This window comes from Nycticebus coucang, chromosome 10, assembly GCF_027406575.1.
Source record: "Nycticebus coucang isolate mNycCou1 chromosome 10, mNycCou1.pri, whole genome shotgun sequence".
Lineage (NCBI taxonomy): Eukaryota > Metazoa > Chordata > Mammalia > Primates > Lorisidae > Nycticebus > Nycticebus coucang.
In genome coordinates, this window is record NC_069789.1 from 122,404,096 (window position 1) to 122,420,922 (window position 16,827).

The 16,827-nt window shown below is 49.7% G+C and overlaps 2 protein-coding genes across 4 annotated transcripts; both read left to right on the forward strand.

The window, feature by feature from the left end:
• The first annotated feature begins 395 nt into the window (after positions 1-395).
• On the forward strand, positions 396-14,173 carry DMAC2 (distal membrane arm assembly component 2). Of its 2 annotated transcripts, XM_053605195.1 has the most exons (7): positions 396-409; positions 1,212-1,301; positions 4,300-4,490; positions 7,342-7,422; positions 8,154-8,290; positions 8,409-8,571; positions 10,259-14,173. In XM_053605195.1, exons 2-7 carry the CDS (start codon positions 1,218-1,220, stop codon positions 10,434-10,436), a joined length of 834 nt encoding a protein of 277 aa, XP_053461170.1. In that variant the 5' UTR covers positions 396-409; positions 1,212-1,217; the 3' UTR covers positions 10,437-14,173. The 2 variants fall into 2 exon arrangements, with proteins under 2 accessions (XP_053461170.1, XP_053461171.1); XM_053605196.1 differs by lacking the exons at positions 396-409; positions 1,212-1,301 and adding an exon at positions 2,301-2,368 and having other exon boundaries at positions 10,259-14,171.
• A 256-nt stretch (positions 14,174-14,429) lies between these two features.
• Positions 14,430-16,788, forward strand: B3GNT8 (UDP-GlcNAc:betaGal beta-1,3-N-acetylglucosaminyltransferase 8). Of its 2 annotated transcripts, XM_053605189.1 has the most exons (2): positions 14,432-14,612; positions 15,126-16,788. In XM_053605189.1, the coding sequence occupies exon 2, from the start codon at positions 15,158-15,160 to the stop codon at positions 16,349-16,351; it is 1,194 nt and encodes a 397-aa protein (XP_053461164.1). In that variant the 5' UTR covers positions 14,432-14,612; positions 15,126-15,157; the 3' UTR covers positions 16,352-16,788. The 2 variants fall into 2 exon arrangements, with proteins under 2 accessions (XP_053461163.1, XP_053461164.1); XM_053605188.1 differs by having other exon boundaries at positions 14,430-16,788.
• Positions 16,789-16,827: the final 39 nt, after the last annotated feature.

The window sequence follows — 16,827 nt, forward strand, 5'->3', positions numbered from 1 at the left end:
GTTATGCCACCATGGCACTCTACCCAGGACAACAGAGACTATCTCAAAAAAGAAAAGAAGACTCGGCACCTGTAGCTCAGCCGCTAGGGTGCCAACCACATACATTGAAGCTGGCAGGTTCGAATCCAACCCGTGCCTGCCAAACAATGACAACTATAACCAAAAAATAGCTGGGTGTTATGACAGGAGCCGATAGACCTGGCTACTTGGGAGGCTGAAGCAAGAGAATCGCTTAAGCTCAAGACTTGAAGGTTGCTGTGAGCTGTGATGCCACAGCACTCTACCAAGGGTGACATAATGAGACTGTCTCAAAAAGAAAAAAAGAAAGAAAGAAAAGATCTCACATATATGCTTCCCTACTGAGTTCCTCAACTCAGCAGCTCCATCTGGATGTCCCATACATCTTAAGGTGAGTATAATCAAACGGAACTCTCAGTTGGGACCTATCCTCGTTGGATTCATTTTCTGTTGCTGCTACAACAAATAACCACACTCTAGGTGACATAAAAAATACAAAATTATTCTCCCTACCTGCTGCTTTCCCAGTTTCCCCATCTCCATTACTAACACTGTTCCTTTTTTTTTGTTTAATCATAGCTGTGTACATTAATGCGATCATGGGGCACCACACACTGGTTTTATAGACCGTTTGACACATTTTCATCACACTGGTTAATATAGCCTTCCTGGCATTTTCTTAGTTATTGACTAACACTGTTCTTTTAGTTTTTCAAGCTGTTGATTTGACCTTCAACAAAGATACAGAATCTGAGCACTTGTCACCATTTCCACTGCTCCTTCTGTGATCCTGTCCCTGTTCATCTCTTGCCTGGACTACTGTAGTAGCCCCTTTGCTGGTTCCCTGCATCTACCCTTGTTCTCTAAGGTACATTCTCCAACTGGCAGATATGGTCTTTACAAAATGCAAGTCAAATTTTTACTCTCCCCTTGTCCCACTGTAAATAGAATGAAACCCTCCTGGGCCTACTTCTCTGCTCCCTGCCCACCTCTCTGATCCAGTCTCCTAATTCTGTCTGCAAGCTGGTTCCCACACAGGACTGTTACCCCTGCATGGGAACTCAAATATATCACCTCTTCAGAAAGACCTTTGCTGATGGCCCTAGTCATTCCCTATTTTATTGCCTATGTTTATCTGCTTCATATCAGAATTAGCTTCCTTATTCATTTGTTTTTTGTCCATCTTCTCCAAGCCTACAATGTTGACTCCTCAAAGGAGGGGCTGGGTCTGTCCTGCTCCCCATGGGAACCTCAGCATCCAGAACAGCACCCATCTCCACGTGGTAGGTGCTCAGTAAATATTTGCAGAGTGAATGAATGAATGAATAATTCTATCCATAAGACTTCCCAATCTTCACGCTGAGGTCTGGCCATGGACTCCAAACTGAAGTTGAACACTTCACAATTCTAGTCTTGAGATCTCATCTCAGCTTCCTAACTTCAAGTCTCACCTCTCCACCCACTCGACCTTTCCCTTGCTTGACCCTGCTTTTATTTAGTTATTTAGAGAGACTCTTACTTTGTTGCCCTCCATAGTGTGCCAGGGCATAACAGCTCACAGCAACCTCAAACTTTTTTTTTTTTATTAAATCATAGCTGTGTACATTGATATAATCATGGGGCATCATTCACTAGCTTCACAGACCGTTTACCAAGTTTCACATATACCCTTGTAAGATGCACCAGCCCCCCTCTTAAAGAAGAAGCTGGTGTAATCCCACCAATCTTCTTCCCTCTACCTACCTCCCCCCTCCCTCCCCTCCCTTTCCCTCTTCCCCTTATTCTTAGCAACCTCGAACACTTGAGCGATTCTCTTGCCTTAGCCTCCCACGTAGCTGGGACTACAGGTACCCACCACAACGCTCGGCTGTTTTTTGTTGTAGTTGTCATTGTTGTTTAGCAGGCCCGGGCCCGGGCCGTGTTTGAACCCGCCACCCTCTGTGCATGTGGCCGGCGCCGTAACCACTGTACTACGGTCGCCGAGCCTTGACCCTGCTTTTTAAAAATGACAGTTTTTCAGCCACGTTATTCTCTGTTCTAAGGAGGTAGCGAGTGAAAAGCTGGAGAAACGAGGAAGCTCAGGGAGAATGCCAACAAAAACTCTAGCACGAAGGACAGCCCACCCTCTCGCAGGGAGACTTCAGAGACCCGTTTTAAAGCCCACAGCGCTCTGAGAAATCCCCAAACCCCAGACGCGAAAAAAGCGCGTGCTTCTTTAAGAGGAGGGCTGGGAGACTGAGGGGCGTGTCCATAAGAGAAGGCATTTCGCCAGCGATCCCTGAGAGGGCAATAAGAAACGACCCGCCTCTTCTGGTTGCGTCACCGTAGCAACATGGCGGCGCCCAGGGCGGTAGGTGACCGGAGCCTCTAGAGCCCCCCAAATTGACGTCCTCTCTGCGACCTTTGCCTTCAGGGTCTCTGTGCGCGGCTAAGAAAGCAAAGAGCCTTGAAGGGGCAGGAGCCTCCCCCGCTGAGCCTCACACTGGCGGCGTACACCTTTGGCTACTGAGGGTTGCGAAAGATCCAAAGGGATAGCAAGCGATTGCAGCGCTTTTGCGAGCGAGAAGGGGCGGGGGCTTGGAGGAGAGAATCCAATAGGGATGAGAGAGTACGTTTCGAAGAGCGGTGCGTGTAGCCAATCAGAGGGAGGGATACGTACGTGCACTGGGAGGCAATGGGCCCTGGAGAAGAAAAGGATTTAGAAGGAATTGGCTGAGAATCTCTAGGATAGAAGATAAATTAAGGGAAATTCATGGGAATTTAGGAATTTTTATAGAAAACCAAACATACGAGGGGGGATGGGGTTGGCAAACAGATGAACTTGGGAGTTTAAGGGAAGAAATTAAAGAGAATTTGCGACGTTTCGATGAGAGGATTTAGGAAGAAATAGATAAAATGAAGGAATATAAATTTAGAGAAAATTGAAGAAAGGTTTGAAGTTTAAGAATTTTGAAATAAAATACGAGTTTGAGCAAAATTATCAGGAGATGTGGGGAAAACAGGAGAATTTGGCTAAAGCAAAGAGAAACTGGGGCAAATTCAGAGGCGACCTTGTAAATGAAATTGAACCAGCGCTGCAACTAGAGTCTTGTGTTTAGGCTCGTCTGACCTATTTCCTTCCTTTATAATTTTAGTGACTTTTGTGCATCTATAAAGGCAAAACAGAGAAACTCACAACCTAATAAATGGAGCTCTCTCCCACAAGGAAAGAAATTGAAGAATTTGAAGGTTTCTTCCCTGTGGTCTCACCTCTCCGTTTTTCTATCCTCCTCTTAAAGGGTTGTGTACTTTTTGCTCTTCTCAGTCAGAGATTGCTCAGAGTGCCCTCTTGGTGGTTTGGAGAGAAATTAAGATAGATATATATCTTAATTTAAATAAATATATATAATTTTTAAGACAGACTCTCACTCTGTTGCTCTGGGTAACTCTGTGGCATATTGCTGTCAGCAACCTCAAACTCCTGGGCTCAAGCCATCTCTGCCTCAGCCATCGAGTAGCTGGGACTACAGGCACTCACCACAACACCCCGCTAATTTTTCTGTTTTTAGTAGAGACAGGTCTGGCTCTTGCTCAGTCTGGTCTGGAACTCATGAGCTCAAGCAATCTACCCTCCCAGGCTTCCCAGAACGCTAGGATTACAGGCGTGAGCCACCGTGCCTGGCCTAAGATTGTATTTTGGTAGAAAGAAACAGGTCATTCAGGAATATTCTGGGAGAACTGTGTAAAATTAAGGGATGAATTGGTAGGAAGAAGAAGTCAGATAATGGAATTTTTGAGAAAAAAGTTTGAGTAAGAGGGGAAAATTTTAGTAAAATCAAGATACTTGGCTAAATCAAGAAGAGAATTTAAGGGTGGCGCCTGTGGCTCAGTGAGTAGGGCACTGGCCCCATATACCGAAGGTGGCGGGTTCAAACCCGCCCCGGCCAAACTGCAACAAAAAATAGCCGGGTACCTATTGTGGCAGGCACCTGTGATCCCAGGTACTTGGGAGGCTGAGGCAAGAGAATCACCTAAGCCCAGTAGCTAGAGGTTGCTGTGAGCTGTGATCCCATTGCACTCTACCAAGGGCGACAAAGTAAGACTCTCTAAAAAAAAAGAAAAAAAAAAGACAAGAGAATTTAGGGCTGAGTAAGTGGAAGAACTTGAGAAAAACGTTTTGGGATCCCAAAGACAGAATTTGGAAGTTCTGAAAGAAGAACTTAGAGAAAGACAGGAACCAGAGGGGTTGCGGTTTATGGGGGGATCTGAGCTAAGCTCTTCCTTTCCTCTCCCCCTCCCCAGTCCCTGCGCCTGGTGGCAGCCATATGGAATGGGAGTACCAGGAGCATCCATGGCCTGGGTGGGGCAGTGGCCCCAGAGGGCAATCAGAAGAAGACACTGCTCCAGTTCTTGGCTGATTACTTCTATGATGTGCAGTTTCTGAGGGAGTACATGCTCCAAAATCAGATGTTGAAAGTGCGCAAGAAAAATCGGTAAGAACTCCTAGCCTGCAAGACTTTATGGGGACCCACTGCTCAGGCTTCACTAAAGCCTAGATCCTGCCCTTTCCAGGTAGCACTACAGCTTCTAATGCCAGTCTTGCTGACTCTTGCATCTTTCTCTCCAGTCCCCACCCTTCTCAATGACTCTTGTTCATATAAGCAACTTGCTACCCACCAGTTCCACGTCGGGATCTAGCTAGTACCTCAATCCTAACACAACTAAAACAACACCTTGATTTCTCCCTAAAAAAAAAAAATAATAATAATCATCTGCTCACCCCAAGCCTGTCCTAGTAACCAACACCACTGTCCACCCAGTTGTTCGTGCCAAATTTAAGGGTTCATTTCCAATTCCTCCATTTGCCTCTCTGCCCTCCACATTCAGTCCATCAAAAAAATACTAGAATATCCCAAATGTGACCAGTTCTTAGCACCTCCACTCTTCATAGTCTGGGCAAAGCCACTTCTTTTTATCACTGGATTACTGTAATCATCTAACTGGTAACCTTTCACTTCCTATACTCCATTATAGTCTACAAAGCAGCCAAAGGAATCTTAAGAAAGTGAAATGGGCTGGGTGTGGTGGCTCACACCTATAATCTTAGCACTCTGAGAGGTCAAGGTGGGTAGATTGCTTGAGCTCAGGAGTTGGAGACCAGCCTGAGCAAGAGCTAGATCTGGTCTCTACTAAAAATAGAAAAGAAATTAGCTGGGCATTGTGGATGCACCTGTAGTCCCAGCTACCCAGGAGGCTGAGGGAAGAGGATCACTTGAGCCTAAGAGTTTGCGGTTGCTCTGAGCTGAGATGGTACAGCCTTTACCCAGGGCAGCAGAGTGAGACTCTGTCTTAAAAAAAAAAAAAGTAAGTAGAATAGATAACATCACTACCCTGCTTAAAACCCTCAAGTGTATTTAGCAAGTTCATACACAAAAATTAGATAAATATTTTTAGGAATTAAGTATTAATCTTGAAAAAAAATCAAATTTCCTCCAGTAATGTACAAGTGTTATAAAAATTATATATATATTAGCCATATAAAACCCAACTTTCTGAAATACGGAGTATGAAATTAAAACCTATTTATTTATTTATTTGAGACAGAGTCTCACTTTGAGTCTGTACCACCTCGGTAGAGTGCCATGGCATTACAACTCACAGCAACCTCAAACTCTTGAGCTTAAGCAATTATCTTGCTTTAGCCTTCCAAGTAGCTGAGACCTCAGGCACCTGCCACAAAGCCTGGCTATTTTTAGAGATGAGGTCTCTCTCTGACTCAGGCTGGTCTGGAACTCCTGAGCTCAGGCAATCCACCTGCCTTGTCCTCCCAGTGTGCTGGGATTACAGGCATGAGCCACCCTGTCCAGCCTTATTTATTTTTGTATTTATTGAGACAGAGTCTCACTATATCACCCTTGGTAGAGTGCTGGGGCGTCACAGCTCCCAGCAACCCCAAACACTTGGGCTTAAGTGATTTTCTTGCTTTGGCCTCCCAAGTAGCTGGGACTACAGGCACCCGCCACAACGCCCGGCTATTTTTTTTGCTGTAGTTGTCATTGCTTAGCGGGCCCGGGCTGAGTTCAAACCTGCCAGCCCTGGTGTATGTGGCTGGCACCCTAACCACTGAGCAATGGGCTGAGCCCTGCAAGTGGTTTTCCTTTTTTCTTTTTTTTTTTAGAGACAGTCTCACTTTGTCACCCTTGTAGAGTGCCATGGTGTCACAGCTCATGGCAACCTCCAACTCTTGGGCTTAGATGATTCTCTTGCCTCAGCCTCCTATGTAGCTGGGACTACAGGCGCCCCCCACAATGCCCAACTATTTTTTGTTGCAGTTTGGCTGGGGTCAGGTTCAAACCCACCACCCTTGTTATATGGGGCTGGCACCCTACCCACTGAGCTACAGGTGCCTCCCCCTGCAAGTGTTTTTCAATCACAACTACAATAAAAGCCAGTCTCCAAGGCTTAAAACCTGTTCCCTACTGAGCTGTAAGACCCTCCTCCCCCAACCAGGAACTTCCTTCTCCCTCATCAACATAGCATCCTTACTGCTGTTTTGCTCAACCCTCATAATTTCAGCCTCCAAGCCTTTGTACTCTGTTCCTTTCACCACTCAAGTCTGATCAAATGTCACCTTCTTGCCAGGTGTAAGCTATAATTCCAGCTACTTGGGAACCTGAAGCAGGAAGATCCCTTCAAGCTAGGAGTTTGAGACCAGCCTGGGCAGTGTAGTGAGACCCTGTCTCTAGAAACATTTTTTGGTAAATTAGCCAGGCATGGTGTCATGGTCCTATAGTCCTTAGCTACTCAAGGGGCCAAGGCAGGAGGATCCTTTGAGCCTAGGAGTTCATGATCAGACTGGGCTGAGAGAGACCCTGTCTAAAAAACAAAATGTCACCTCCTCCAAGAATCATTTCTTAAAATCCAACCTAAATTAGCCTCCATTCTGCTATCCCCACCCCTCCATTCAGCCCCTCTGCTTTATTTTTCCATAAAATTGATACTTTTATCAATTTTGCTGCTGTTCCCTGCTTTATTCTCCATCTCCCCTTATAAAATAGCTTAACAAGGACAGAGATGTTCTCTGCCTTGGTCACCATTATACCTCCAGTGCCCAGCACTTCATAGGCACAATGAATACTTAACAGCCTGACTCATTCTGTCTGTTTGCCTGGCGCTGTGGACTCTGACCCTCTAAGTCAGTGGTTCTCAACCTGTGGGTCAGACCCACAGAAACTGTATTAAAGGGTCAAAGCATTAGGAAGGTTGAGAACCACTGCTCTAAGCAGTGTTGGGAAGGGGATGGTGTTCCCCAGGCCTCACCCTTGGCTGCCATTTTCTCCTCAGATCCCTCGCCCACATTTTGGAGACTTATGGCCCATACGTCACAGGTGCCTTTTTCATCCTGAATCTGGGAGGTGCGGTCAGGTATGACAACTAAAGTGTTAAAACAAGGTGGGGTGGGGTGAGGGAGTCATGTAACACCCAGCCTCTGTAGTCAGGCTTCACTGGGAGTCCCTGGGTCTCTGCCACCTACTGGCTTTGTGGCTTGGGATTATTCCTGAGCTTCAGTTTTGTCATCTGTGAAATGGGATGGTGATCATATGTATATGTAACCTATAGATTTGCTATAAAGACTGAATGGGTTTCAGTGCAATCTAAACATTCACAGCGAGGCCTAGCACAGTATTTGTGTTCCATGTTACTTTCTCTTCCTTTCCTCCTTTCACCTCCCCTTCCCCTCCTACTTTTGTTTTTTTACTTTTTTCTTTTCTTAAAAACATAATTCACATAGACTTCATCTATTCCTCATCTCTGTTTTAATTAAAATTTTCATCTGGTTTGAGCACTTCTTCCAGCAACTTCCTTTGAAAGAGTATACATGTTTGAAAATGCCCCTTAATACAGGGATTCTTGCATCTTTGCTCTGATGTTATCAGTGATCTGTGACCCTCACTCTCCAGGTATGTAAAACTGGCAAAACATTCTATTTGTTGAGATTGTCACAGGATCTAGTAGAACCATACACGTAGAGCCCTTAGGACAGGGCCCCATATATAGGAAGCACAGCAGACTCAACACAGCGGAGAATTCTCAAGGGGTTGAAGGCCTGGGGAAGACTGGGGTCCTTGCTGGCACTCCCTCGCTCCCCTTTCCAGGTTTCAGAACAAAGAATGGATCAGGCCAAATGAGCGTGGCCATTTCTCTCTTGAGTTCTTGAAGTTTCAGGAGGTACCGATAGAGGCTGTGGATGCCAGTGGTTGTGACATCAACTACGAGGGCCTGGATAACCTCTGTGAGTGGGGTGCAGTGGGGTGGGTGGGGTAGGGTGGAGATGGGAAAGGCCTGTGCATTTTCCCCTTGGCGGTGGACCCTGGAGGGCTTTTGGTGCCATCAGCCCTTTTCCCCTGCAGTGTCCCTGAAGGAGCTCCAGTCTTTGTCGCTGCAGCGCTGCCCCCATGTGGACGACTGGTGTCTCAACCACCTCTACCCTCTGGCCAACTCCTTGCAGGAACTGTCACTGGCCGGTTGCCCACGAATCTCTGAGCGGGGCCTTGCGTCCCTCCACCACCTCCAGTGAGATCTCAGCTTAGGCTGGGCCCCATGCTAGGACATGTCCCATGCGGGAGAAAAACTGGGAGGTGGGGAGATGCTGTTGGACCGTTTCCCATAGTACCATGCCTCCATCAAAAACCTAAGAGTGTCAGCCTAAGCAAGAGTGAGATCCTGTCTCTACTAAAAATAGAAAAAGTAGCTGGGCGTCGCAGCAGGCGCCTGCAGTTCCAGCTACTTGGGAGACTGAGGCAAGAGGATCACTTGAGCCATGAGTTTGAGGTAACTGTGAGCTATGATACCACAGCACTCTACTCAGGGCAACAGAGTAAGATTCTATCTCAAAAAAACCCTAGTAGCCGGGTGCAGTAGCTTACGCCTGTAATTCTAGCACTCTGGGAGGCAGAGGTGGGTGGATTGCCTGAGCTATCAGATTCGAGACCAGCCTGAGCCAGAGCAGGACCTCATCTCTAAAAACTAGCCACGGGCGGCATCTGTGGCTCAGTGAGTAGGGTGCCAGCCCCATATGCCAAGGGTGGCGGGTTCAAACCCAGCCCCGGCCAAACTGCAACAAAAAAATAGCCGGGCGTTGTGGCGGGCGCCTGTAGTCCCAGCTGCTGGGGAGGCTGAGGCAAGAGAATCGCGTAAGCCCAAGAGTTAAGAGGTTGCTGTGAGCCGTGTGACGCCACGGCACTCTACCCGAGGGCAGTACAGTGAGACTCTGTCTCTACAAAAAATTAAAAAAAAAAAAAATAAAAAATAAAATAATAAAAACTAGCCAGGTGTTGTGGCAGACGCCTGTAGTCCCACCTACTCAGGAGGCTGAGGCAAGTGAATCACTTGAACCCAAGAGTTTAAGCTTGCTGTGAGCTGTCATGCCACAGCACTCTACCGAGGGCAACAATATGAAACTCTGTCTCAAAAAAAAAAAAACAAAGAAGAACAAGAACCCATCCCTAAAAATAGCCAGGCTTGGGCGGCGCCTGTGGCTCAGTGAGTAGGGTGCCGGCCCCATATGCCGAGGGTGGCGGGTTCAAACCCAGCCTTGGCCAAACTGCAAAAAAAAAAAAAAAAATAGCCGGGGGTTGTGGCGGGCGCCTGTAGTCCCAGCTGCTTGGGAGGCTGAGGCAAGAGAATCGCGTAAGCCCAAGAGTTGGAGGTTGCTGTGAGCTGTGCGACGCCACGGCACTCTACCCGAGGGTGGTACAGTGAGACTCTGTCTCTACAAAAAAAAAAATAAATAAAAGAAAGAAAGAAAGAAAAAAAAAAATAGCCAGGCTTTGTGGCAGGTCCTATAGTCCCAGCTATTTGGGAGGCTGAGGCAAGAGAATCTCTTAAGGCCAAGAGTTTGAGGTTGCTGTGGGTGTGACGCTATGGCACTCTACCAAGGGTGACAAAATGAGACTGTGCCTCAAAAAAAAAAAATCCCTAGAGTGTTTGTGTGATGGATAAGCACAGAGGAGCAGTTGCAGTTAGTTTCTGGGAGAATTAAATGGGATTTTTATTCCTTTTTTTAATTAATGAAATGCTGTATTTACACTGTTGCAGAACAATGTGCAGTTAAGACAGTGGATTTCATGTGCTTGGACAGCTATAAAGATTTATTTTTAAGGAACCAGAATTGAAATTGAGGCCAATCCCACAAAATGCATGCAAACACACGTAAATGCTATCCTCATGCTGGCTTCTTGCCCTTCTTGTCCCCTTTCAGGAACCTCCGAAGGCTGGACATCTCAGATCTCCCTGCTGTGTCCAACCCAGGCCTCACTCAGATCTTGGTGGAGGAGATGCTACCCAACTGCAAGGTCGTGGGGGCTGACTGGGCACAGAGCCTAAAGTTGGAGCCAGAGGATCAGCCTCAGGACAGAGCCAACCCAGTCCCCACCTAGCTTTCAGCACCCACCCCCAACTCCAGTAGGATCTCAGTGGAATGGCTGAAAGCTCACAACACTCCTAGCTTCCAGTTGGGAGTCGGGGTATGGCACTCACAGATCAGAGGGAAGGAAAGCATGAAGTAGAGTATGTATTCCTGGCTGTTCTTGGCTAAAGGTCACAGCATGACACAATGACAGCAGCCCATCCCACATACCTCTCCTTCCCTGCCTCTTCAGACCTGGGGAGGCTTGGCTTGGCTATAAGGAGCCCCAGGGAGCTGCACTCATCTTCATGGTTTCCCCACATCTGGCCCACACCTTGTCAAAAAGACTCTTCGCAAATTGTCCTCATTTGAGTATACAAACATTTCTTTCAGAGACCCTGACTGATGGGGCGGTGTGGGTGGGGGGTGTCTGCTACTGTCACTTCACAGGGATGGCTCTTCCCTGTGAGACTGTTCTGCTCACTGTACAATGCACAGCATCCTTGGCCCACACTTACTAAAGGCCCAAGTCCCACAGTGTTGCCCATTATTGATTCAGTGACCTTCAGCTCCCAATTCAACATGTTTGTCCGCTCTGTGAAAATGGATCTGAGCCTTGGACATATTTTCTCTTTGCTAACGTGGCAGGCTTTGTCAGTAGAGGGCGTGTGAGAGATACTATAGGAGGAAAGGAATTTTCTTCCTGGTTCCTGTTGAGTGTGCTCCAGTGTCTGGGTCCTATAGCACGTGGCTTCCCCTGACACCCAGCTCCTGAAGTGCCAGATGGCCAGTAGCTGCCCCAGACACACTCCACCCCCAGTGTTTCCGCAGTGGGTACAGTGCCTCCACTGAAGCACCTTTCTATGAGTAACTGTCCCCAGCACACCAGATGGATTTCCAGTCGATTCAGAGGCATTTTTACCAATAAATCCCTCATTATTCCCAGATACTATTAATGTTTAATGATTTATATTAAACTTCTCCTGTTCAAGTTACTGTGTAGTTTTTCTCCCAATTGGACCCAGATAGATACAGAATTGGTACCTGGAGTGTTTCAGGTGATGGACTCATAAGATAGTATTCAAGGTAGGTTTGATTGTGCCTCTGGGCTTGAGCAGTGCTGAGCTCTTGCTGTTGGGAAAGAGGGTGCTAGAAACCCACGGCAATCCATCACAATCCAGCTACCACCTGTGGCTGACCACAGTAAGGGGCCAGCTGAAGCCCTTGTAGCTACTGTGTATGATAGCTGTAGCATTGGTAACAGTTCTAAAGACCAGGGTGTCAGACGGAACTCTGGAGTGCCCTTGAGTGTTTACAAATAGAGAGTGTCAAAGTTGGGTCTGTTAGCCCTACTATGAAGCTAAATTATAGCTTTCACATGAAGGCTATAACCCAACTATAGCACAAGACTATGAGGAAAGGGCCAAGGAAGGGCAAGGGGGGTGTTAGGGTGGAGGGAGGGTAATGGGTGGGGCCACACCTATGGTGCATCTTAGAAGGAGTACGGGCGAAACTTACTAAAGGCAGAATACGAATGTCTACATACAATAACTAAGAAAATGCCATGAAGGCTACGTTGAACAGTTTGATGAGAATATTTCAGATTGTATGTGAAACTAGCACATGGTACCCCTTGATTGCACTAATGTACACAGCTATGATTTAACAATTAAAAAAAAAAAAAAAAAGTTGGGTCTGTTAACTTAGCTCTGGGAACTAGAGAGCTTCCATGACAGGCCCAAAAGTTTACATCTTTGGAAGGGCGTCATCTGGCTGGACCCAAAGTAGACAGGCAATCTTGAAAATTAAGTCACCCTGAGCTTCCCTTACCAGTGTACGAGGCACCAGCCTTCCTGTGCGAGACTTCGTGATGACCTCACCATGGGGCAGATTTCTTGAAAGAGGGTATCCGTCCTTAAGATTCACCACAAGTGCCCTCTGCTATCACTAGACCCATATATACCTAGGATCAATCTCAGCTTGCAACAGGGGTACAGGTACCCACTAGGACTCAGGAAGGAGCAGCTTATACACTAAAAGAACAAGACTTTCAAATATATGTATGGTCAGAAACCTGGGGAATGTGTGCAGAGGGGATCTTAGGTTCTTAGGCCAGTAAGGGTGGATATAACACTAGCCCAGGCCTAATTTACTGGCATAAGTGCGCTCACTAGATTTAGTGGGTTACCTTGTATAGCTGGAAGTGGTTCTAATAGCTTGCTTGGTTGGCTAACCAGAACTTGGACCTAAGAGTAGCCCTGCAGTTAATGAGACTGAGAGACCAGAACTGCCCTAATGTAACATGGATGAGGGGAATCCAAAGGCTGAGGGAAACAGAAATGTTGGATTTGCCCTGCATACCCACCCCCCAATTACGTTCCCTAGGATAGCACCTCTTGCCAGCCAATCCCTCATTACATCAATTCCATCCATGTTATAGTTCATCATTCTATATGCTGAACTTTCCCCTGTTCCAACTGCTGTGTAGTTTCTCTCCTGATTGGACCCAGACCGATGCACAAAGGAAAAAGAACTACACACCCCGAGACTTCCCAACATCCCCAGGAGACAATGCTGCCACTGGTCAAGGACCTCTGTACCCCTGGGAGAAGCTAGATGAGCCAGGAGAGCTGGGGGGTGGAGGGGTGGACTCCCTCCCAGCTCTAGATCAGGTGGGCCTGCACACTCTAAGCACTCAGTCCCCTGCCCCCAGCCCGACTGTCATTTCCCACACTAGCTTTTAGGCCAGCAGTTCTCAACCTGTGGGGTCGTGACCCTTTGTAACAATGAAAATACATCCTGCATATCAGATATTTATATTAGGATTCATAACAGTAACAAAATTACAGTTATGAAGTAGCAACGTAAATAATTTTATGGTCGGGAGTCACCACAACATGAGGAACTGTATTAAAGGGTTGTGGCATTAGGAAGGTTGAGAACCACTGTTTTAGGCAATTAGTATTCACCACTTCCTCCCCATTCTCCTCCAGCTGTTCCTGTGGGCTTCATTATTCAAACTTGGGGGGAGGAAATCAGGCTGGGACAGATAAAAAACTGCCGCTGACAGAGTGGGTACCTACGATGAAGAGTCCCTCCACAAACCAGGGTGGAGTGACGGCCTAGGCTTAGTGGGGGTCCTTCATATCCCACCCCAGGTCCTGGGAGTTTCCCAGACACCTGACGCAGCCCCAGTGGCAGAGGTCTCTGGGGCTGGGGACGGGTTAATGTAAACACAGGCAGACACCCTCTCCTGCCCCTGGGGTGCCGGATGTGAGTGTTCCTGGAGTCACGGTACTGCTTGGGGAGGGGCAGAGCCCCAGGGCAGGCTGGCTTCAGGGCTGGAGGTGGGGAGATTCCCACCCCATTGGGCTGAAAGCCCAGGCTCGAAGGGGATGGAGTTCCACCCTCTGCCCTCCACCTGCCTCTCTAAATCTTTCCCTGAGCACCCGAGAGGCTTCCTGGCCACTCTCTCTCTTTCTAGATTTCTCCATCTTCCTCCTCTCCCTTCAGCTCTCTCCATCCCCTTGCTCTCTCCTCTCTCTGCTGCCTGCACTCTGAGGTCTCCCTGCCTGTCTTCCCTCTCCACAATGTCTCTGGCTCTCTCCTACTCCTCACGAGCCCCTTTCTCCACTCCCCTACCCTGACGCCTGGCTGCAAAAACAAACATCCCTATCACAGGCGGGCCATCCATCCCCACTCAGCACATTCACTGCCACCACCCACCACGGCCTCCTTGCCACGGGCCCAATGCCAGCCTCTGGTCACTCTGACACTCCCCAGCCTAGGCCCAGCCCTCAGCCTCACCCTCCCTTGGACTCCCCCCCCCCGCCCCCGCCCGGACCTTGCTCTCCCCTCCCAAGCCTCGAAAGGTTCCCGGTCTGCACCTTTCCCGGCTGTCTCTCCAGAAAACCAGCCCTAACATGCCACAGCCCCTTGTCTCAGGTCGGCCTCCTGCCCTCCCCCCTCCCTCTCCTTCCAGGCTCAGCCCCGCCCCAGCCCCTCCCAGCCCCTGGGGCCCTCCCAGCTCCCGCTCCGCTCCGCTCTACTCTCCTCCCCGCCCTGCCCCTCTGGACTGGCTGGGCTGGGCTGGGCTGGTAGAATGCGCCGCAGCCACACGCAGGGGCAAGGGCAGAACGGAGGGAGCTGAGGGAGGCCCTGAACAGAGGCCCGGCAGCGCCGGAGCTGGCGGGAGTCAGACCCAAAGGTAAAGAATAGCCAGACCCCTGGCTCCCCAGTCCCTAGGGTGAGCATATTGTGGGAAGGGAGACAGGCTAGGTTTCTAAGAAGGTGGAAGGAACTTAAACTGGAGCTAGGAATCAAGAGATCCTTATTTCCTGGTGAGGAGGATGAATGAAGCGACAGAGGGAAGGAATAGAAAAGTGAAGGGATCTTGGTCCCCTAGTCTCTGGGGTGGAACCCTCCTGGGCTTCTAAGGAAGAATAAGCCTCCTGGACTGCTTTTAGGGTGGAGCTGGATGGAATGGAAGGAACAGGGTGTTGGGATGGGATTGGAATGGGGGAATTCTCCGTCTAGGTATTGGGAGCAATTGGGTGTTTGGGCTGGGGAGCTTTTTAGAGTCTGAGACACAGAAGCCATCATGGGTTGGCGAAGACTGTGAGAAATATGAGGCTGTTTGCCTGGGGCCTGCTGGGGCCCTCTCTGGAGGCCATCCCTGCACCCCAAAGGCCTCCATGGCTCCCTTGTGGCTCCCTTATAGCTCCAGTGGCTGCCCCTTCTCTGGACCAGGTCATGCGCTGCCCCAAGTTCCTTCTGTGCCTGTCAGCTCTGCTAACGCTCCTGGGCCTCAAAGTGTACATCGAGTGGACGTCTGAGTCCCGGCTCAGCAAGGCCTACCCTGGCCCCAGGGGCACACTGCCAGGCCCCACACCAGCCAGCCTAGAGCCTACCCTTCCCGCCAACCTCTCAGCCCGCCTTGGCCAGACTGTTCCACTGCCCTTGACTTACTGGAACCAGCAGCAGTGGCGGCTGGGGACCCTGCCCACTGGGGACAGCACTGAGGCAAGGGACTGCCAGGCTTGGGGGACTGCTGCCGCTGCAGAGATTCCTGACTTTGCCTCCTACCCTGAGGACCTCCGCCGCTTCCTGCTGTCAGCAGCCTGTAGGAGTTTCCCACGGTGGTTGCCCAGAGCTGGTGGTGGCCAAGTGGCCAGCTGCTCGGATACCAATGTCCCCTATCTGCTGTTGGCTGTCAAGTCAGAACCAGGGCGCTTTGTGGAACGACAGGCTGTGAGGGAGACATGGGGCAGTCCAGCTCCTGGAATCAGGCTGCTCTTCCTGGTGGGGTCCCCAGTGGGTGAAGCGGGGCCTAACTTAAGCTCCCTGGTGGCCTGGGAGAGCCGTCGCTACAGTGACCTGTTACTCTGGGACTTCCTTGACGTCCCCTTCAACAGGACGCTCAAAGACCTCCTGCTGCTGGCCTGGCTGGGCCACCACTGTCCTGATGTGACTTTTGTCCTCCAAGTTCAAGACGATGCCTTTGTGCATACCCCTGCCCTGCTGGATCACCTGCGGGGCCTGCCGCCTACCTGGGCTCAAAGCCTGTACCTGGGTGAGGTCTTTACACAGGCCACACCCCTCCGGAAACCTGGAGGACCCTTCTACGTGCCTGGATCCTTCTTTGAAGGTAGCTACCCAGCCTACGCAAGTGGAGGTGGTTATGTTATTTCGGGACGCCTGGCACCCTGGCTGCTGCAGGCAGCAGCCCATGTGGCACCCTTCCCCTTCGATGACGTCTACACTGGCCTGTGCTTCCGTGCCCTGGGCCTGGTGCCTCGTGCCCACCCAGGCTTCCTCACGGCCTGGCCAGCAGATCGCACCACAGACCGCTGTGCTGTCCGAGACCTGCTGCTGTTACGGCCCCTTGGCCCCCAGGACAGCATTCGGCTCTGGAAGCAGCTACAGGACCCACAGTTGCAGTGCTGAGCTTCAGTGGGGGGATGGAACAGCTGGCCTGCTCCGGGCCTCTGATGCCTCCACCCTGCCTAGCACCTCCCTCTAGGCCTTCATCTGAGGGAGGAGTACTAGAACCTGGACTGTGTGAGCCACTCTTGGGCCTCCCCAGCCAGACAGGATGAGGCCATGAACAGTTTTGTCTACTCCTTGTTTTCTGAAAAACATGCAATGCCCACTCTGAGACCTGGAGTTGTATTTGCATCTATGGGGCCCCAAGTGGTAGAGAGCAGAGCTCAGCCACACCCTGACCTTCACACTAGACACTTCCCCGATCCTGGGCAGGGCTAGCTCTGATGGCCTTCTGGTCCCTCTGCTGGACACCAGATTTGCCCCATTTTGTGGGAAACCAGGAGACCATCTCTGCAGGACCCCCACCCCCTCTGTCTGAAGCTGACCTGCCAGTTGCGAAAGTTTCCGGGGGAAGCAGATTCTCAACTGCCTTGGCC